This window comes from Balaenoptera physalus, assembly GCF_965194825.1.
Source record: "Balaenoptera physalus genome assembly, chromosome: 4".
Classification (NCBI taxonomy): domain Eukaryota; kingdom Metazoa; phylum Chordata; class Mammalia; order Artiodactyla; family Balaenopteridae; genus Balaenoptera; species Balaenoptera physalus.
The window spans coordinates 137,661,133-137,682,756 of NC_138891.1; the positions used below are offsets into that span (position 1 = coordinate 137,661,133).

Sequence of the window (21,624 nt, forward strand, 5' to 3'; positions counted from 1 at the left end):
TTTAAATATGTGACATTCATTGTACATCAATTATACTTCAATGAAAGTGTTTTCTAAAAAAATACATGATCCAAAATCTAAGGCTCCTAAAATACGTTATCACAACCTAGAGAACAGAGTTTACAGCAAGAACATTTAATAAGCAACTACTACACTCCCAGCACTGTTAACCACTGTGGAGAGCGTTCAACATGTTCCTCACCCTCAAAAAGTTAACATTTTAGTTGGGGAAACAAGACTTCCATGAAAAACAACTGGAAAACCATAGCTCCTAAAGAATAATACCCAATAAGCATGATAACCCAGTGACATTAGTGAGAATTGGAAATGGCATTACCAAAAACATAAGATCTCAACTCAGCCTCGAAGGTTAGAGAGAAACTGAACAAGCAGGGAGAAGGGAAGAAAGATGTTCTGGCTGAAGAAGGACTTTGAGGAATGGCAGAGGTGGAAATGTGGGAGGTGTGCTCAGGAAATGGTGAGCAGAGAACCTACTGCCAACACAGGGAGTGGGGCGGGGGAGCCACTTAGAAAGGGAGTTGCTGTCAGGCAGGAGTTCAGAGAGTACACAAAAGAGAATGAGGGGGACTTCCCTGACGGTCCAGTAGTTAAGACTCTGTGCTCCCAAGGCAGGGGGCACGGGTTCAATCCCTGGTTGGGGAAGATCCTGCATGCCGTGTGGCACGGCCAAAAAAAACAGAGAGAGAGAGGGAATGAGGATCCTGGAGGCTCCTAAACCAAAAAGGCTACGTCCCTCAGAAAGTTAGACTGACAGTGACAAATGGAACAAGCAGCAGGGAAGAAAACAAGAATGTGGCGAACCAGCCAAGAGCTGGCTAAAGTCACCTCTGGGTAGAACAGAGAGGGGAAGTTAACCTAAGAAAGGCCAGGTGAGAGTTAGCAGGACATGGGCTCCAGAGAGCAAAGAAGGATACACAGTCAAAGATTACCTCCATGGTGCTGACATGCTGGGGGTCAGCTAGGAGGAGTGCTATTAATTTTTATGAAAAATAACAATTGCATTTATGTAGTACTCTTCAGTGGGCCAAGCACTTTCACATACGGTATCTCGTTCAGACTGGGTTACACTGAACTTGAAATGATAAATTTACATCCAAACATTGATATCCTATAGGTAGCTAGAGGTCAGAAGAGAGGTCAGGACCAGAAACAGAAACCTGGGAGTCATCCCCAAAGAAGACATAGTTGAAGCAATATATCTGTATTTCTACAAGGGTTTAAAAGAATATAATGGCACTATTTAAAAGAATATTCTTTAAGAAATATTCTCTATGAACATTGCTCATGTGGCGCAGTGGTTAAGAATCCGCCTGCCAATGCAGGGGACACAGGTTCGAGCCCTGGTCCGGGAAGATCCCACATGCCGCGGAGCAACTAAGCCCGTGTGCCACAACTACTGAGCCTGCACTCTGGAGCCCGCAAGCCACAACTACTGAGCCCACGTGCTACAACTACTGAAGCCCGCGCGCCTAGAGCCCGTGCTCCGCAACAAGAGAAGCCACTGCAGTGAGAAGCCCACGCACCGCAACTAAGAGTGGCCCCTGCTCGCCACAACTAGCCCACGCGCAGCAACGAAGACCCAACGCAGCCAAAAGTAAATAAATAAAAAATAAATAAATTTAACATTGCTCATGTGCCTCTGAGAAAAGCTATGTGTTAATACCAATCAACAAAGGATTCCTTTTTTTCATCACTGGCACCAAAAGAATCAAAACTGTACCTCCTCTTGATTCAGAACTTGTGAAGAGTTTTCGTCTTCTGATTCGGCTTGTTCTTCCACCTCCGTTCTTCATACTAAAACTGCAGTTTCTGCTTAATTGCCCAATCTAAAATAAAAAGCATTTTCTTTGCCTTTCTTTCCAGCTGTATGATAATCACTGTTGTTTGTACCTATAAGGATTTAAATATACAAATGTAACTATTTAGTAAACCATTTCTTTAAAGTGTTTTTGTATACAAATTGTTTATACTGAGCTATAGCATGTGCAGTAATGGAATGCCCATTATATTAGTCCCTCTAAAACAGTTTTATCTTGAGGTCCTACTAAATGTTGATTAATCACAGAAATCCTCATAACTGATTTCATAATTGTGTGCTTTGGTGACGTTTACATCAACGATAATCAACATTTACTAAGCACCAGCCTATCTGTACTCTGAATAAACAGTAGTCCTGAAGCCCCCGTCTGCTAGGAAGTCTTAGAGAAAAAAACCAAATCCTCTTTCAGTGTGAAGTAAGTAATGATTTGTCCTTAAAACCAGCATCCTGAAATAAATATAAACTAAGCGGGGGTTTGCCACAGATTAGGGAGAAAATGAGAGCCAAGAGGGCAGACAAAACAAAGAGATGATAAGAAAATCTAAAATGACTACAGTTTCTATACGTTACTTCCTCGGAAATATAAAAATGAAATCTATTAAACACTCCAGCATGATCAGATAATGGAGTGGCCTACTATATGAAGCCATTAATAGTAAGTATGCGCTAAGATGTAAAAATGTCCAAGATATATTACATGAAAAAATAAAGATGCAGAACAAATTCAATGATCCCTTATGAGTTTGATACTGTGCACATTTTATGTTTATAAAACAAGAGGCTTTAAGGAAGGGTATTAAAAAATATGCACGGGGAGGGGACTTTTACTATTACTTCTGTATCCTCCTAGTCTGTGCCTTATATATGTATGAGTACATAAGTGACATAATACGAATATTACTTACGTGCATATATATATATGTGTATTTTAATCATACCACTGTTTTTTAAAAACCACTAAAAGCCACAGAACTGAAATTAATAACAAGACACGAACTCCAAGCCCTATTACTATCCCACCCCAGCACTGGAAGGTTCACTATTTGGTCGACCCGAAGTTGGCAAGTCCGGTCCCAGGGCCACCGGCGGCTCGTCCCCTCCGGGTCCCCAGAGCCCCGCCCGCGCACGGGCCGAGACGCGTCCACACTGAGGCCCGGCCCGGCCGCGCGCGGTTCCCGGGGTCCGGCGAGCGAGCTGTGCACGTGGCGCCAGGGCGACAGCACGGCTGGCCGCACTGTCCTCGCCCCCAGTCCTCAGCCCCTAGACGTGAAGCCGCCCCACAGCTGCGACACACCCCGCCCCTCCCGCGCCCCCGCCGTTTTCCGGCCGCCGGGTTGGCTGGGCAGGGGGCGAGCTCAGACCCCGGCCAGTCACAAACTCCCCACCTTAGGGTCCTTCGCGCCTGCACAGCGGCTTCTCGGGTCGACATTCGCTAAATGAACGATTCCCAGATAACGGGGGGTGGGGGTAGGTGGGTACTGTAATGAGCAGCATCATGCCAGGCCTGGCGGGGGTAGGCCATCCGAACTCAGCTCTCTTTTTGACCCCCCCCAAAATTAAAATATATGGAAAGCTCTGGCAGGAGCGGGTTCCCGTTACCTGGGCAACGGCAGGCCCAGCCCCGGAAGTCGACCCGCTCACCTTGGCACAGCTTCAAGATGGCGGTGGGCGGGCCCACGTGGAAACCCAGAACAGCGCGCCAGATGCTCGCGAGTTAAAGAAGCGAGCCGCAGCAGCAGGGGGAGGGATAGAGCGCCGCCAGGCCCGCCTCGAGTCCCCACTGACCCACGCCCTCAGTCGCCAGGCTGAGCGCTCTTTCCGCCGCGGGCCTCCGCCTCTCGGCGTGCGCATGCGCATTGTGTTCCGGAAGCGCCACCGCCAAAACCGGCTGGGGTCAGAGCGCCCCAAAGCTGGACCCGGGTGCCGGGGGGAAGAAAAGCCTGTGATCCGTGGACCGGGAACTGCGCTCTGAAAAGCCGACCTACGGAGTCCTTCCGTACTACCAGGGGAGGAACCGCCAAGTGCGCGCATCCCAGAGCGGACCCTCCCACCCCGCGCCTTGGCCCGCCACCTTTCGCCTCGCCCCGGGGCCTCTCAATCCCGGACCTTCCCCCACTTCCTGGCCGAAGTTGCCTTGACCCCGCCCTGCCTCGGGCCACAGTCCGGCCTTAACCCGTTGCAGGCAGCCCAGCCCCACTTCACCCTGCTGTCCCTGTTGGTGTACTTGTCCCAGGATCAGCCTAACTGGAAAGTTCCAGTCGTTTATGTAAATATGCCTCCCTACAGGAGGTGGGGCTCAATCTCTGCCCCACCCACCCCACCTTGATTATCTCTTGCTTCCAAGACAGCCCAGCATGGAAAGGAGGGAAAAGTAACTTTACAGTGGAGGAACTTGGCAGACACTGCCTTGGCCAAGTGATAAAGGTTAGCATTATGTTGATTGCGGAGTTCCCAGCTATAGGAAGGGTACTTCACCTGACATTTGGAGATGTTACTCTCCAAAACCCATAACGCTAGTTCTGTAACAGAGAACAACCTGGCTCTATATTGGATCTATTCCTTTAACTCTAACGGTTGTGTTGTTGCCTGTGCTTAGTCATGCTGGCTCTGCACCTTTGTGTTACGAAACGGAGAAAAAACGTTGTCCACAGCCTGAAATACACATAATAGTCCTTCCACGAGGCTCTGACTCCCAGGCTTGCATTTTAAAGGCATAACACTTTTCATTTGTATAGAGATTAAAAAGTTGCAGAACTTGTTGAAGGTTTACGAGAACATCATGACCAGCCCTACTGTGAACAGCTGCAAGAACAAAGGATTATCACACCCCTCTGAGTCTGGCCAGTACCAAGGGATCTGCAACAACCAGCCACAACCCCTCCCCTTTTGGTATAAAAGAAGCCTGAATTCTAACTCAGGTAAGATGGTTCCTTAGGACACTAGTCCGCCAGCTTCTCCGTCTGCTGGCTTTCCAAATAGTCACTATTCCTTGCCTCAACACCTCGTGTCTCAATTCATTGACCTGTCATGGACCAAGCGGTACAAGCTTGAACTCAGTAACAGTTCTTCCTTGAGAATAACATGAGACAAACCCACAAACACCTGACCAGTACAACCGGCCCTCTGTATCCACTTCTGTGGACTCAACCAACTGCAAGTCCAAAAATACTAGGAAAAAAAAATTCAGAAAGTTCCAAAAAGCAAAACTTGAACTTGCCACACACCTGCAACTACTTACATAGCATTTGCATTGTATTAGGCATTATAAGTAATCTAGGGATAATTTAAAGTATATGGGAGAATGTACCTAGGTTATATGCAAATACTAGACCATTTTATATGAGGAACTTGAGCATCCCAGGTTGTTTGTATCCAAGGGGGGGTCCTGGATAACAAGGGACGACTGTACTCCTAAAAGCTGTCAAAGTTTGTGAAAAGCAAGTAAATTCTGAGAATCTGTCATAAACCAGAGGAAACTAAGGACACATGACAGTTAAATGTAATGTGGTATTCTGGAGAGAACCTTGGACTAGAAAAGGGATATTAGAGGGAAAAACTAGTGAAAGCTGCATAAAGCACAGAGCTTAGTTAATACTGTTCCAGTGTTATTTCTTAGTTATAACAAATGTACCGTCATAGTGTTACCAAACTGAACTTGGGTCCACTCGCCCACAGCAAAACCAATTTCTGACAACAAGTTGTGAAGGAAAGTACAGCATTTATTGCAGGGTCCAGCAAGGAGTACAGGCAGCTCATGCTCAGAAGACCTGAACTCCTCAGTGGTTTTCAGGGGAGCGTTTTTAAAGGTAACATTTGATGGTGAGGGCTGCAGAGTTCATGACTTTCTTCCAGTTGTTTGGTGGTGAGGTCACAGGGTGGTGTTTCAGGAATCTCAATCATCAACTTTGTGGTTCCAACCAGTCTGGGGTCTGGTGCTTGTGCTCAGCACGTAGTCACCATCCTCCGCCTCTGGGGGTGGGGATGGGGTCTTAGTTCCCAAAGAACAGTTCAAAGATATCCATCAAGTTGTTACATACATACCTTGGGGAGAACTAGGACTCTGTTTTATCACTGAACTATTGTCGTTACTTTTCTTATTTAACTGCTTTTCCTTTGTTTCTGCATTCCCTCACTTCCCTAATTAGTAACTGCATGTGCCTGCTCTTTGGAACCCAGGGAAGACCTAGGAGACTAAAGCCTTTTACTACAAACAGGAAACAGGGGACATGGAGGAGCTTTTGTACGTGAGAGTGCCTCACAGTGTCCCACTGAGTTTCAATAGCCAGATGTTAATAATAGGGGAAATTTGATGTGGAGTATATGGGAATTTTCTGTACTGCATTTGCAACTTTTCAGTAAATCCATTCTAAAATTTAAAGTTTACTGAAAAGCAAAGGGGGGCTGGAAATAGATGGTGCCAGATTTGGACCCATGAGTCAGTGATGTCATTAAAAATCAAAGCTCTTCCTAATTTTCCACAGTACCATCCTTAGGGAGTTGGCTAACTTCTTAGTTTGTTTCCTTATGATCTCAGGATAGTTGCTGCAGCTCCAGGCATCACATTCTCATTACAAATGCATTCAAGACAGAAGAAAAGGGGTAGATAAAACAGGTATTTTCCTTTTATGAGGGAAAAAAATCATGTATACTCCCATTTTCTAGAGGGGAATTGACAAAGTTTCTCTTCTTGACCAAGCTCTAGCCAGTCTCTTCCAAGCCCTCTTTTCAGTTAGGCCTCAGCCTGGGCTTATAAAACCTACTGACTAACGATTTCATCCATTCCCCCACCAACCCCCACGTTAAAAGACTTAAACACTAACACAGTTTCTAATAGCTCAAGGCTGTGTCACTAGGATGACCTTTGTTCCCCCTTAATGAGCTCCAGGCTGCCAGAAGAATTTACTATTTGTTTTAGCCAACACCTGTCAAGAGGTCCTTTACTACCCTTTCTTAGAGCATTTACTAAAAAAGAACTTAAAATTTGTGAATTCTTCCTCTGTCCATTTGCAATATGTATGTATCTCCTACAACTCAGGACCTGAGTCTTTCTCAAGGACCTGAAAGCCATTCCTTTGAAATGTAATTATCAGATAGGATAGGACCTCTGTCTCCCAGCCTCTTTATAGCCCTGATGGGCATTTACACTCACCAGGCCTTTATAATTTTCCCCTGACTCTACCCAAGCCCCTCCATTCCCCCTGCCGACTCCCTCAACTTCTCTTTAAAACGTCCAGTCACCTCTGTACAAATCCAAGTTGAGTTCAGTTCATACTGGACACTCTTCCCTACTACAATATTATAATACTGATTAAAATCTGTCCTTACCACTTTAGGGAAGGTAAGTTGGTGCAGCCACTGTGGAAAACAGCAGTCACTAACACGTGACAATTCAGCACTTGAAGTGCAGCTAAAACAACTAAAGAACTAATTTTAATTGTATTATTTTGATTAAAATTACATTTAAATAGCCACTAGTAGCTTGTGGATACCATAAGAGTGTGGACAAAGAATGTTGCCTGCCATTTCAGTAAACAAAGGATCAAGCCATCAGCCAGGGGGGGCCGACTCCACCGGTGCACACTGAAGGGAATTCAGGATGGAGAAAAACAGGATACTGGCTCTAGATGTTTCAGGTGCACATCAAAGGAATAATTTCAATAAGCCCAGACTCTTGCATCTTCCCATACATTGAAAAGTGCTAAATTCATTAACTTGAGATGTCTGGTTTTCTTTAATTAGCAGTAATTGATGTTCCGACTACCTGGGTTGTTTTTATGTTTTGTTTTGTTTTGTTTTGTTTTTGCAAAAACTCCTACATATCCTGGCTCCTCCCTTACCTCTTCAGAACAGTCCCTCAGCTATCTGAGAGACTGTATCCCAGGCTTAAGTCCCCTAGGTTGTGCATTTTCTTTCAGTCGACAAGAGACAGCACAGAAATGAAAATGGTCTTATAGACCCCCTAATTCCTCTGTTTTAAGTGGTAAATAGTAAGTAAGAAAATTAATTTCCCACCGAGCTAATTTATGAACTTTCTGAGGATCCATTTCCTCTCTTGAAAATGGAGATAAGAAGATGCATCCTGATGAGTTATTTTGAGTGTGAGTGAGAAAGGGCTGCAAAGCCCCTTTGCACCTGTACAGTTCAGGACCTGCATACAGGTAACCTGACAACCCTGGAAGTATCTAGTGAGGCAACCCTATGATGATTCAGTAAACACTCCCCACTAACACGTGAGAATCATCCAAGGATAGGGCAGTAGCTTGGCTTTCACATACTTACGGGAGAAAGCAGCACACACTTGATCCCTACCATGTTCTCCCAACTTATTCCACAACTCTAGGTTACAAAGACTTCAGTTCGAGCGATATTTTTCAAACACCACGAAAAACAAAGTCTGTACAAATGACCCATTTCTTCAAGCGCAACTGCGAAGAGTTGAACATCTGGGTGAATAGGAGGAGAACAGAGGATAGGGTTCAGTTTTAACATAGTCAACACAGCCAATCAGAACGATTCTCTGATACCAGGCAGGAAGTCGCCAGCAGCGACTTTTCAGCAGGACTGTCCTGCAAACTTGACTGATTGCCCTTCTCTACGTTCCCTGCCCCACGGGGAGGGCGCCGGCGAGCCCAGCCCTGAAGGGGCGGAGCCTGCGCCTGCGCTTGCGCGCTCAGCCTGGCCGCTCCGGGCGTGGGACCTGCAGGTGCGCGCTCTGCAAGCTCTAGATTCCGCGCACTCTGACGCGCCGCGCCGTTGGGAAAGCACGACAGGCTTGGCTCTCCACCCAAGGGCACCGCACGTCCAGCACCCGGCCATGTCGTCCTGCGCCCGCGTGGCGCTGGTCACCGGGGCCAACAAGGGCATCGGCTTCGCCATCGTGCGTGACCTCTGCCGGCAGTTCACGGGGGATGTGGTGCTCACGGCGCGGGACACAGCACGGGGTCAGGCGGCCGTGCAGCAGCTGCAGGCCGAGGGCCTGAGCCCACGCTTCCACCAGCTGGACATCGACGACCTGCAGAGCATCCGCGCCCTGCGCGACTTTCTGCGCAAGGAGTACGGGGGCCTCGACGTGCTGGTCAACAACGCGGGCATCGCCTTCAAGAGTAAGGGGCTGGGTGCTCCCAGGCGAGGCGTTCACCGCCGAGCATCTGCATCCGGGATGGGCCGTATCTGTCGGGGAATCGCTGCGGTGGGGCTTCTCCCGCCTGTGGGGGGGGGGGGGTCCAGAATGACTCCCTAGGGAACGAGAAGGGAAGGGGGGAGGGGTGCAGCTAGAGCGGAGTCTGCAGGGAATTGGATGCTTTCTAGCCAGAGGGAACTTTGCTTCTTTGGCTCGGAATCCTGGGGACCTTTTCTAGATTGCCCCACAGCCTCTTTCTGATTGGACTTTGGGGCAGTTGGGTTAATTTTTAATGCATTTTGAAATAAACAAGAAAATTGCAAAAACTGATGCACAGAGATCCCGTTGTGTGTGCACCCTTTGAGCAGCCCCCCCCCCGTAGTGGTGCCGTCTTACAAAACCACAGGGCATTATCAAACCCCGAAATTCACACTGGCACAATACTACTAACTAGACACCACTTTTACACAAAATTCAACAGATTTCACGTGCACTATTTTCTTTATATCTTCCTATAGAATGTTACTTGATGGCTACTATTTATTCACTCAACTTTTCTTTTCTCCTAAAAGCTGTTGATTCCACACCGTTTCATATTCAAGCAGAAGTGACTATGAAAACAAACTTCTTTGGTACCCAAGCTGTGTGCACAGAGCTCCTGCCTCTAATAAAACCCCAAGGTGAGTCTGATGAGGACCCCAAACTGCGGTGTTTCTGGCAAGATCTGGGCCCTGCCTGCCTCTGGTCTCATCTACAGGCCCCCCTACCTCTCCTGCTCAGCTCCACTGGCCTCCATCTGTGTCGCCATCCGGCCAGGTGCCCTGAGGCCTCAGGTCCCTCTACACACTGCCCAGGTCGTTGGTGCTCTCTGTCCAGCTGCTGTTTGCACATCTGGCTCTTTCTTCTCTTTCCATTCTGAGCTCAAAGGTCTCCTCTGAGAGGCTCTTGACTTGCTCCGTGCCCCTCACAGCGGCGTTCCCTTAGGAGTCCATCCCAGACCTTCTCTCCTCTGTCCCCCTGTCAGAGTGATCTTACTCAGGCTAGTGGGGTCTCTACTCCCACCAGTTCATTAGGCCCTACTAAAATGTCACCTGTCTAGAACCTTCCCAGAGCTCCAGGCACACATTTTGTCTTCTTGCCTCTCCATCTTAACCTGATTCCCATCCTTCCTCCCCTGAATCCCCCCACCTAAAACAAATATTTCCAAAGACTCGTCCTTTCCCCAAATCATCTTGGTCACTGATCCCATCTTCCACCCACCAGGATCCTGGAGGTCACCACGCCTGCCCGCTTATCGCCATTTACCAGGTCCTAAGAGTTGTCCTCCTGATTTTCTTCCCAGGCCTTCACCCCCATCCCAGCTCTACAAACAGGCCCTCAGCTGTCATTTCTAGACAACTGTAAACTCTCCTAAGGGACTCCCCCCGCTTCTTGAGTCCTTTGCTTTCTGGGCATTCTCTATACTCCGCGTGCTCACTCCCCCTCCCAAAAATCCTTCAGGAGTGAAGTCCAGGCCCTTAGCATGACTTGTAGGGATCTCCGTAATCCGACCTGCCGAACTCCAGGTCCATTTTAACTGCCCTTCAATCTGCTCAATGTTTCAAACAAAACAAACTCTCCTATTCCTTTGGGTTAAACTACTATAATACTTACCCCAAAGTAATGGGCCAGGAGGGGAACCACCACCCATTAAACATACCAAATAAGACAAGCAGATACTTTTAGAAAGATTAAGAGGCGTGGCTGGAGATTTAGTACATGCATTTACAATTTACACTCAGCTTCTGCCCTGTTTCCCCATCCTGTCCTCCTGGAAAGTTCTACTGCTTCTAAGAATTGGTTCACTAGGACCTAAAAAGTCAGCTCTTTAGAGTGTCACCTAATTCCTCCACTCGTCCCAACACTTGAGGGCTGCAGTGGAATTCCCTGTGTCAGCTGCACATGCTGTATTCCTCTTGGACCTCGTGCTGATGACTTCTGGCCCACCACTTTTCTTACTTAACTGGGCTGTTTCTTGCTGTGTCTGGGCTTTGTCCAGAAGGAGGAATGAGTACCCTCCGGATGTGCTAAGGCAGCCTCTGGTTAACAGTTTGTCTTGCCTCACGAAAGCTAGAGTAAATGGAATTTTAAATACATGCTATATTCTCAGTATGAGTGCAGCAAGGTTTACTTGCCTTTTGAAATAGGAGAATTCTTGTTTTGTTGGGGAAAAGCTGCAGCAGTTCACGTTATCATGACTGAATCGAGCATGTGATTCTCTTCTGAGTCTACAGTCTCACCTAGTCGGGAGGAGAGGGCTCCAGATGGCTGGCTCTGATCCCTGGGGGTCCAGTCAGTGGGAGGGGCTGGCATGGGACACACTGGGAAGATGCAGCAGCCACATCCAGGAGTTTATTACCTCGAGAGAACTTTGGATCTCCTGGTCAAGCTTCCCTAGTAGGGGTTAGTATTTTCACCGCTGATTCTAGACTTCCTGGGGTAGACTAGTTAACACAGAATAAAAAAGGTTGTCATTAAAAAAAAAAAAACAGGGCTTCCCTGGTGGCGCAGTGGTTGAGAATCCGCCTGCTAATGCAGGAGACACGGGTTCGAGCCCTGGTCTGGGAAGATCCCACATGCCGCGGAGCAACTGGGCCCGTGAGCCACAATTACTGAGCCTGCGCGTCTGGAGCCTGTGCTCCGCAACAAGAGAGGCCGCGATAGTGAGAGGCCCGCGCACCGCGATGAAGAGTGGCCCCCACTTGCCGCAACTAGAGAAAGCCCTTGCACAGAAACGTAGACCAAACACAGCCAAAAATAAAAATAAATAAATAAATAAAAATTTAAACAAAAACAAAAACAACAAAAAAAAAAGGTTGTCATTTGATTACTGATTATAACCAACCTAGAAGAAGTTAACAGTATTTCTCTGTCTACTGTCCAGATTGAAGACCCATGAAAAAAATAATGTCAAGGCCCTTTTGTTTATAGTAATACAGCTGCCTTTCCCGTTTACCAGTTAACCATTCTGACTTCCGCTCCTGCAGGTTTTTTTTCTTTCTTTATGCCTTTCTATATTTTGCATTTTTAATTCATGAAATATGCGTTATTTTTGTTGTGAGAGAGGCTTGGTCATGTTTTTGAGAGCGAAATAAATTATCCTAAATATAGCATCTCTGAATGGTGCTTACTGCAACATTTTGACAAATTGGTTCTATTCTATCTTAAGGACAATGTCATGTCTATTAATTTACTAGTTGCTTCTTACTCTTTACATGTTCTAGATTAGAAGGAGGACATGGAATAATTGACCCGTTTCAAAAATGTGTTCATCTTTGAAGAATGCCTGGAAGATTAATATGGCAATTTCTCTAAATCAGTTTATATGTTTCAGAGAATCATTGAATGGGAGTCCTAATGCCATCTACTAATTTGTTTATTGATATTTTCTGAACTTCCAAACCTTTAGTGGGATAAACATCAAAGCTAACTGACTATGGCAACATGACATGCCATTTCTGTTGCCACATTTTTCCCCATAGAAAAAAAGGGTTTAACATTTTTTCCATGCCTGATAATTTTTGGTTGGAAATGGGACATTGCAGAATTTTATAGCTACTCTTGCTATTAGACCCTACCTCCCACGGGCTTGTGGTTGTTATTTGCTTATTTGTTCAGTGACTGGCTAGATTATTTTTTGAAGTTGAGTCTCCGCCCTCCTCCCCTTGCAGTGTGAAGTTTGTGATGTCTCATCTCAGAAAGTACAGCCTAGCTGAGACGCACAGTCACGCTGGGATTACTGTGGGTTTAGCAGAACACTCTTTTGCTGTCTTTTTCCTGGACCGCACCCAGCTGTTAAGCTCCACCGCTGGCTGGCTGATTACTCCACTGTTTTTAACAAGGCACAGCATAAATTGCCTCACAGATGGATCTCCATCCAATTAAATTCAGGCTCTTTTGAAAGGGTAGTTTTGGTGGTCTGTTCTGAACCGAGAAGGGCTCTTATCCTTATCTTTCTGTAGTTTTCTCTGGCAAACTTGCTGACTTACATGATTTAGTTTATATTTCTAACAAAGCTACCAATCTCCTAATTGCTTTTCAGCACGACTTCCATTGTTTTTGAGAGTGCCCTTAGGGTCGAACTTCCCCACACTCTGTTTCAAATGAAATCACATCCTTTTGGGAGAGCGTGGGACCTCTCAGTTTTTATGTCCTGACTCTTTCCCCCTCTTGTGCAAAATCTCTAAGCCACAGGTCTGAAGATAGAGGCAGGGATGATAACACTTCTCTTTGTGACACTCCTGCTTTAGGAGCTGGGAGGGAAGAGCAGCAGTGGTCTCTGGTCTTCGCAGCTTGCCTCTCTTTGCGTGATACTTCTGCCTTACAAACAAGCTGGGGAAAGGGCAGTCTAGGCCCCAGTATTCTCAGGATGTCCAGCCCAAGGTAGAGCCTTTGTCCCACAAGTGAGGGCTGGGTCAAAGAAGGAAGTCCTCACCTCCTAAAGGCACTTGCCACGAACTGAACCTCTGCAACAGGTAGCTGAGAAGCAGGATGAGAAATGCTGATGTCCTACCCATCTTGGGAAGATACAATAGTCTTGTGTTCTCAGATGCACCATCCTAGAGTGAAGTTTCCATTGTTATGGCCAGAAAGGGGGAAAGGAAGGAGCAGGTCATGGTTGAAATACCACAGAACAGACTCTGTTCTTACCTGAGTTGTTGGAGATATTCGGGAATAAAAGTTTCTTCATTTGCTGTATGCCCTCAGGACCATTACCAGAGACTTTAAATAGTTCAGTTTTGAAAATAATTTTCACAAGTTGTTCTGGGTAGTAGATTCACAGAATTCTACCCATTGTCATTACTTATTTCTTGAGTTTAAGTGAAATAATTCATTCCTGTAATTTTCAAAATAATTAGATGTAATTTTTCAAAACTTTAGAAATAACAGATTGTTACTTATAATAATAAAACAGATAAAACCCAATGAGTAACCCCCTCCCAAAATACGTTCTCTCCCTTCCCTAATGTCCTCTTACAAGAGGACATGAGGACATAAATCCTGTCCCAGATTTGGCATTCATTGTTCTCGTGCTCAGCCTTCCTATGTAATGACTTGTGTTGTATTTTAGGCAGAGTGGTGAACGTGTCTAGCTTTGTGAGTGTCAGCTCTCTTAAAAAATGCAGCCCCGAACTGCAGCAGAAGTTTCGAAGTGAGACCATCACGGAGGAGGAGCTGGTGGGGCTCATGAACAAGTTTGTGGAAGACACAAAGAAGGGGGTCCACAGGAAGGAGGGCTGGCCGGAGACTGCATATGGGGTGACGAAAATCGGCGTCACGGTCCTGTCCAGAATCCAAGCCAGGAAACTGAGTGAGCAGAGAGGAGGGGACAAGATCCTCCTGAATGCCTGCTGCCCAGGGTGGGTGAGAACTGACATGGCGGGACCCAGAGCCACCAAAAGCCCAGAAGAAGGAGCAGAGACCCCCGTGTACTTGGCCCTTTTGCCCTCCGACGCTGAGGGGCCTCACGGACAGTTTGTTTCTGAGAAAAAAGTTGTGCAGTGGTGAGCTCACTCACAGCTCCACCCATGGGCCCGATTATGTTCCTGTCCCAATTTCACGGAAAGGACACTTACACTGTCAAAAATATCCCTATGCAAAAAAAAAAAGAAGAAGAAGAAAAAAAAGAATCAAAATATCCTTATCAAGTCCTCACTGGGAAATGGCTACTAATTCTGTGAAGCCGTTTGTGTTTCCTTCTGTGATCCCAGGGGAGGAAAAGTGGGATGGATGACAAATAATAAATAAAAGTCAATAAATGAATAAATAGTTCTTTATAAATGTCCATTTATGCAGACTCTTAAAGGCTGAACCAGCTCAATTACTCATAATTGTTGGACCTACTTTGGAGGACAGATGGGTGTCCACTCTACTACTCGTTCTACTTTTCTGTTTGAAATCTTTTCAAGGCAAACATCTGAAACCAAAAAGTCTTGGCTCTGCCACCTTCCTGCATGACCTTGATCAAAATATTGTATCCCCTCAAATGTAAAATGGGGATAATAGTCATAGGATTGCTGTGAAGATTAATTGCCCCTATATAGGTGACAATGTTGAAATCACATTGGAATTGCACAAGTGTCCTGTATCACAAGTCCCTGTGAGGGGGGCCCAACACCACCCAGGGCAGTGACGAGAAGCTTCGTACTGTCCAGCACCACTCCTGGCTTCCACAAGGCCCCAGGGACTGTCCACCAAATTCCCTCCCTTCACAGAAGCACTCTGTGTAAAATTCCGTAAAAATAACACATAACTGGGTATGCCACTTATCAAGCTGACATAAAACAAAACCAAAATATAGGCACTTTTAGCAATTCTAAGGATTATGTAACCATCCTAATCAGTACCTGGCACAGAGTACGAGCTTCATAAACAACCCTCCCACATGAGGGCACACTGGGAATCCAGAGAGCTGGCTACCCTGCCTGCTGAAAGTCTAATCACAGGACCATTTGCCCTACTTCTTTGTTTTGATTTTCTCTTAAGCAGGCTGGGGGAGCTACATGCTCAGAAGCAACGCCCCTCAGTAATTTTTTTTTTGCATTTTAGGAAAAAGCAACCATTCCCATTCTGCAGGAGATGATGGGCCTGGCCCAAAACAATTACTCTGCACACTTTTTCTCCTTTTGGAGATCTGCCTAATACTTTTTGGTCAACTGCCAGGAATCCCTAGCTCCCTATTAACCCTTCACCCTCCAGTTTTGCCTGGGCAAAGCAACCTCTACACCCTGCAAACCACTATGCCTCTCAGAGCTGGGATCAAAAGAGGATTGCGTATGGTTTGGCTGAGGATGGGTGTGGCGCGGACAGGAGTTGGTCATTTGGAACCTTCTGGAACATTTGGCCCCTCCTTCCCTCCTTGGAAGGAGGGTAGGAGGCAGGGCTGAGTTCTCTAGGAGTCGTGGCACTGGATCCCAGAACTCAGGTCTTCCTGGCTTCTCCCACTGTTACCAAGCCCTGACCACTGCACTGCCCGCCCCCCTCCCTACCGCCCAGCCCGCTCCACGCAAGACTCGCACCACCCTCAGCTCTCCACACTCAGCTCACACCCCGGGCCAGGCCATGTCCTCCTCCACCCGCGTGATGCTGGTCACCGGAACCTACAAGGGCATCGGCTTTGCCATCGTGCGTGACCTGTGCCGGCAGTTCTCCGGGGACGTGGTGCTCACGGCGCGGGATGCGGCACGGGGCCCGACGGCCGTGCAGCCGGTGCAGGCCGAGGGCCTGTGCCCACTTTTCCACCAGCTGGACATCGAGCTGCAGAGCATCCGCGCCCTGCGCGACTTCCTGCACAAGGAGTACGGGGTCTTGGGGTCTCGGGGTCTCGATGTGCTGGTCGACAACGCGGGCATCGCCTTCCAGTGTAAGTGGATGTGAGCTGGTGGGGAGGCGGGGTGCAGCCTCTGTGAGAGCGGCCAGACTGGGCGGGTGGGGCTACTGCCTGAACCTCCGCTGTGGGATCTAGAACCCGCTCCCCAGGGAAGGAGGACGGACCGGAGGCCGAAAGGAGAGCAAAATCCTCTAAGATTTGCAAGCCTTTCCAGCTAGAGGGCCTTGATCAGACTGTTAAGGACTGCCTCCAGGTTTTCACAATATCACTCTGATTGAACTTCGGAGCAGCAGGGAGAACTTTTAACTTACTTTGAAACAAACAAACAATTGCACAGAATGGTACACAGATGCCATATGGGCTCCCTTCACTCAGCCTCCCCTGATGGTGCCATCTTACAAAACTACACAGCGTTATCAAACCCCAAAATTCACACCGGCACACTACTGTTAACTAACAGAGACATTATGTAGATTTCAAAGAAAAATAAAATTGTATCAAAAATGCATTTTTACCGTATGGCTAGTATTTATCAACTCTGTTCTCCTTGTGCCCTAAAAATTGGCGATCCCACACCGTTTCATATTCAAGCAGAACTGACTACGAAAACAAACTTCCTTGGTACCCAAGATGTGTGCACGCAGCTCCTGCCTCTAATAAAACCCCGAGGTAAGTCTGATTGGAGCCCAAGCTGCAGTGCATCTCAGCCCTGCCTGCCTCTGGTCTCATCTACGGGCCCAGCTACCTCTCCTGCCCAGCTACACTGGCCTCCATCTGTGTCTCTACCTGGCCAGGTGCCCTGCAGCCTCAGGTCCCTCTACACACTGCCCAGGTCGTTGGTACTCTGTCCAGCTGCTCTTTGCACATCTGGCTCTTTCTTCTCTTTCCATTCTGAGCTCAAAGGTCTCCTCTGAGAGGCCCTTGACTTGCTCTGTGCCCCTCACAGGTGGCGTTCCCTTAGGAGTCCATCCCAGACCTTCTCTCCTCCGTCCCCCTCTCAGAGTGACCTGATTCAGGTTTGTGGAGCTCACACTACCAGCAAGTCATTAGACCCCCTGAAGTTTCTTCTGCATCTGGTCACCTGAGTTTTTCTTCTTATCCTACTGGTATTGTGTATTACATATATTGGTTTCTAGATGATAAACCAACTATACATACTTTGATACTTACAAGTTCAGGACGTCCCTAGACTATCCTCAGGTTAAATAACTCACCAGAAGGGCCCAGAACTCAGCAAAAAGTTGTTACATTCAAAATAACAATGAATTTAGAAAATGGAGAGTGATTCAGTTCAGCAGTGGTAAAGGCCTCATGGCGCAGGGTCTAGAAAGACCAGGCGTGGAGCTGCCACTTATCCTGTCCCAGCAGATCCTGGGGGCCGCATGTATTTCTCCCCAAAACAACCTGTGACAGGCACGTGGAGTATTACCAACCAGAGAACTTAATATCCAGTGTTCTTGGTGAGGGGCGGTCACATAGGCATGGCCCACTGCCCTCTTGGCTGACCTTACTCTCCAGCCCCTCCAGAGGTTCAGCTGATACCAGGTAACCTAAGGCACCCACCATAATTAAGTGTGAACATTGATTATGTAGCCTGAGCCTAGAACACCATATAAACAAGGACAGTCTTCTCAAGCAGGACATTCTCAGGGCTTAATATCACCTCCCAGATGGCCTAGAAAAAGGGCGGAAGCTTCCTTTGGTCAAGCTTAGTCCTTCACTTACAGAGAGCGCCCTCTGGACCTTCACTAAGACTCCCTTACATCAAAAGAATCCTTGAGCATGTAAATTTAGTACAAAATTTATTTTACAGATACAGAAACACTATCAGAAATATGCCTAACATTGGGAGGAGCCAGTGTGGGAGAGGGGTAGATTTAGAGGAACAGATAATTCAGCCTATAAAGCCACTGCTTCCATTTTCATGTGTTGGTACGAATTTGATTCTCCACTTGTTCAAACAGCAGTTGCTATTTGTACCTTATTTAGCATACAACTGTTTGTGCAATCTATTTCGTATTGTTAAGAGAGAAACTGAGATGTATAAAATTTTAAAGATTATTTGAGACAAAAATCTGTTTGAATGGGAAACCACCGAACCAGAAGTGGTGAGGATGGCTCCACCGACGGGAACTCAGGAAGAGACTGTTACGGAGAACAGGCTGAAGCAAAGTAAGGAAATTGTTACTTGCCTGCAGCTTCTAGCCCAGGTGGCTGTTGGTGATGCGTGGTCCTTAGGTTCGGATTTTGTCACCTTGAGGCATTTACAGGCTTAGATTTTGGTTTGTTTACATAGGCCACAAGGGAATTAGAGCCAGCTCAGCCTAATGGCCTCCTTGTCTAATTAATTTACAGCATGGAAATTAGCTGATAGTTAGCTACACCACTTCTTCATCAACTAGTAATTTTCCATCAACATTACATCCTGTGGAGACTTTATCTCCCATCACCCTTGATCACCAATACCAGTACCTTCCTGTGACTCCTTTACATATGATAGTTGAATATTACCAACAAGGCCAGTGTGACACCATGTCACAGGATGGTAGTACATGTGACCTGAAAACTAAGACTCAAGAGATGCTGGCACATGGATAGAGTCCCACTCAGTCATAAACAATGCTTTCAGTTCATCACCACGTCCTGTGACCTTATCCCACAGTGATGTAACTCGGATTCCAGGGCTTCCGCTTGACATTGTCAGGTCACAGAGCAGGAGTGGTCTTCACAAAATGCGGCTTCACACAATCAGGCATCTGTGATAGTTGAGCTAAGAGAGGATATCACCTCCTGCTCTCAGACGCTCCAGGCACCAGTGTAGTATTGATTTCTCTTGCTGCATAACCCATTTATTCATCCTTTACCCTCATTTCATTCCCCCTGCTCCCCATTAGTCATTAACATTTAATCAAACTGTCTCACCTTCCAAAGTGGTGTTAAGTTCGGCCACTGTGCTCATCCTGATTGCCCACAACAATGCTAGTCTAACAAGTACCTCCCCTTAGTCCACTCCCATCATATAGGTAGGGTTACCCAGGCCCAGAATTAGTGGGTTCTCTCGACTACTAACTAGTCAATACAGCTGCATTTGCTGTCATTCCAAACTTGCCAAATGGGGTGAAGACAATCCACTCCATCAGGTCCTTAAGAATTCTGACAAAAAGTTTAAATCTATAGTTGAGTTGCTTAAGGATTACCCCCTGCCTTCTACATCGGGAGTAGCAGCCCTGGTCCCAGGACCACGGTCAGGTCGGAAAGAGGAAGGTTGAAGTGATGTGGGGAAAGATTTGTAGAGTTGCCCCGGCATCCTCCCCACCCCCTCTTCCCCGTGTCCCCCGGAGGAGAGAGGAATCCATCCAGTGGGGACTCTTCCAAGGCCCCCACCATGTCAACTGTGAGCATATGCTCATGAATGTGCGTAAGCCAGCGTGCATACCTTTCCTCCTCAAGTTTGAGACAACCAGCGTTTCATCTCCTGTCCCAGTTCTGAAGCAAACCACCACTCTGAGGATGACAGTGTGCTCCTTGGCCTGAAGATTAGATCTTATCAGCCCAAATCGGTGCAGTGTCTTCTGTTCCAGTCCCCTGATGTAACTTGGACACGTCGATCTACTGCCGGGTATGCAGAGCCAGGTCCAGAGACAGCAGGTCACCTCGTCAGGACCCTTTGTACCTTCCCAGAGCTACTACCTGCAACATGTTTTGCCAGCTCTGTGCCAGGCCTTGGCCTCAAGGAATCTGTCTCATACCCATCTGCATGCAGTCTATGTCTTTCTTGCTGACAGATGAAACATTCCCTGGCGTTTTGTGCCTCAGACGATGCTAGAGTCATATATGACAATTATCCCATCCGTGTGTTACTACAGCGCCCCGTTCCACTCATCTCGTGGACCCAGAGAGTCACTTCAAATAAGCACAGCTGAACATCCTCTTGCAGGTTCCAATCCCCTTCCAGTCCTGGAAGTGGTTCTTCTGATGGGCATTAAGTTGTCCTACTTTAATTCCTCCTAACTTCCCATTTGACTCCCAGAGTGTCGTGCTTATGTGGGCATCCCTTAGGTAATCCAGTTTCCACTGCCCTCCTCGGTCATCATAGAGCTAGGGCTTGAGTCACTACTCCCGAGCTGATAAAAACCCAAACCCAGAGAAAATAGCATGCAGTTCGGCCCACTGAACTGATTTGATTTCACTTTCCTCCATCCGAGCCTTCCTAACCGGCTGCGGTCCGGTCACCCTGGAGCTGCCAGCCACAAACCCATCAGCTCTTTGTTGGTCAACAGGGACCTGGCATAGAGCACTGCCCAAGTGACCTAAGATCCTCAGCTGGTCCCAAAGGATGCCTTTGAGGAAAAGACGCTGTCTACTCCTGGGTGCCCATTCCCTGAGCACTTTCCTCGATACACCTTTTTCATTTTCTTTTGGAAATTGGGGCACTGCCCTCCCCATTAGAGCATTTCTTTCTCTACTATCATCCTAGACATCATGGCTCGGACAGGTTCCGAGACTGTTTCATTTCCTTGTCTCATAAGTGCAGCCTTAATTCATCTCATAGGAAACTGGTGATCTCCAGTGGAAATTTGTGGTCCAGCATCCCAGAGAACTGGGTATCCATCCTGCTTGTGCTCACCTTTCTAGGCAATGGTTTGTGTTGTGCTTTAGGTAGAGTGCTGAATGTGTCTAGCAGATGGGGCTTCAAAGCTCTTGAAAACTGCAGCCCCGAACTGCAGCAGAAGTTTAGAAGTGAGACCGTCACAGAGGAGGAGCTGGTGGGGCTCATGAACAAGTTTGTGGGAGACACAAAGAAGGGGGTCCACGGGAAGGAGGGCTGGCTGGAGACCGCATATGGGGTGACGAAAATCGGCGTCACGGTCCTGTCCAGAATCCAAGCCAGGAAACTGAGTGAGCAGAGAGGAGGGGACAAGATCCTCCTGAATGCCTGCTGCCCAGGGTGGGTGAGAACTGACATGGCGGGACCCAGAGCCACCAAAAGCCCAGAAGAAGGAGCAGAGACCCCCGTGTACTTGGCCCTTTTGCCCTCGGATGCTGAGGGACCTCATGGAGAGTTTGCTTGTGAGAAAAAAGTTGAACAATGGCAATTCAACTCACAGCTCTAACCCATAGGCTGAATTTTGTTACCTGTCCCGATTAGACCCAAAAGACACTTACAGGGTCAAAAATATCTCCTTTTGAAGAAAATCAAACGTCCCTACTGGTAACCAAATATCACTTTGAAATGGCTACTCATTCTGTGAAGTCTTTTGTGATTTCTTCTGTGATCCCAGGGAAGTGAAAGTA

At 47.3% G+C, this 21,624-nt stretch overlaps 3 protein-coding genes and 2 long non-coding RNA genes across 6 annotated transcripts in view; 3 read left to right on the forward strand and 2 right to left on the reverse strand.

Moving 5' to 3' along the window:
- Positions 1-3,711, reverse strand: part of SETD4 (SET domain containing 4) — a 586,654-nt gene extending 582,943 nt beyond the window's left edge. Inside the window, exons 1-2 of one of the 2 annotated variants that reach the window (XM_082458843.1) lie at positions 3,482-3,693; positions 1,742-1,911 (exon numbers count right to left, since the gene is read on the reverse strand). In XM_082458843.1, coding sequence (XP_082314969.1) covers positions 1,742-1,814 — 73 coding nt within the window. In that variant the 5' untranslated portion in view covers positions 1,815-1,911; positions 3,482-3,693. Of the gene's footprint in view, positions 1-1,741; positions 1,912-3,481 lie in introns of both variants that reach the window. The other variant, XM_082458844.1, reaches the window with a different exon arrangement.
- The window catches only part of LOC309659309, a 117,314-nt gene that overhangs the window by 70,680 nt on the left and 25,010 nt on the right, over positions 1-21,624 (forward strand). The window lies entirely within an intron of this gene.
- CBR1 (carbonyl reductase 1) lies at positions 8,476-14,766 on the forward strand. Its single transcript, XM_082458906.1, has 3 exons — positions 8,476-8,943; positions 9,533-9,640; positions 14,071-14,766. The coding sequence occupies exons 1-3, from the start codon at positions 8,655-8,657 to the stop codon at positions 14,505-14,507; spliced, it is 834 nt and encodes a 277-aa protein (XP_082315032.1). The 5' UTR covers positions 8,476-8,654; the 3' UTR covers positions 14,508-14,766.
- LOC309659289 overlaps positions 11,415-21,624 on the reverse strand; it is a 44,131-nt gene continuing 33,921 nt past the window's right edge. The window contains exons 3-4 of the long non-coding RNA XR_014262711.1: positions 11,801-13,836; positions 11,415-11,493 (exon numbers count right to left, since the gene is read on the reverse strand). This is a non-coding gene — a long non-coding RNA (uncharacterized lncRNA). The remainder of the gene's footprint in view (positions 11,494-11,800; positions 13,837-21,624) is intronic.
- Positions 16,047-21,458, forward strand: LOC309659590 (carbonyl reductase [NADPH] 1-like). Its single transcript, XM_082459462.1, has 4 exons — positions 16,047-16,372; positions 16,465-16,582; positions 16,803-16,998; positions 20,989-21,458. The coding sequence occupies exons 1-4, from the start codon at positions 16,062-16,064 to the stop codon at positions 21,441-21,443; spliced, it is 1,080 nt and encodes a 359-aa protein (XP_082315588.1). The 5' UTR covers positions 16,047-16,061; the 3' UTR covers positions 21,444-21,458.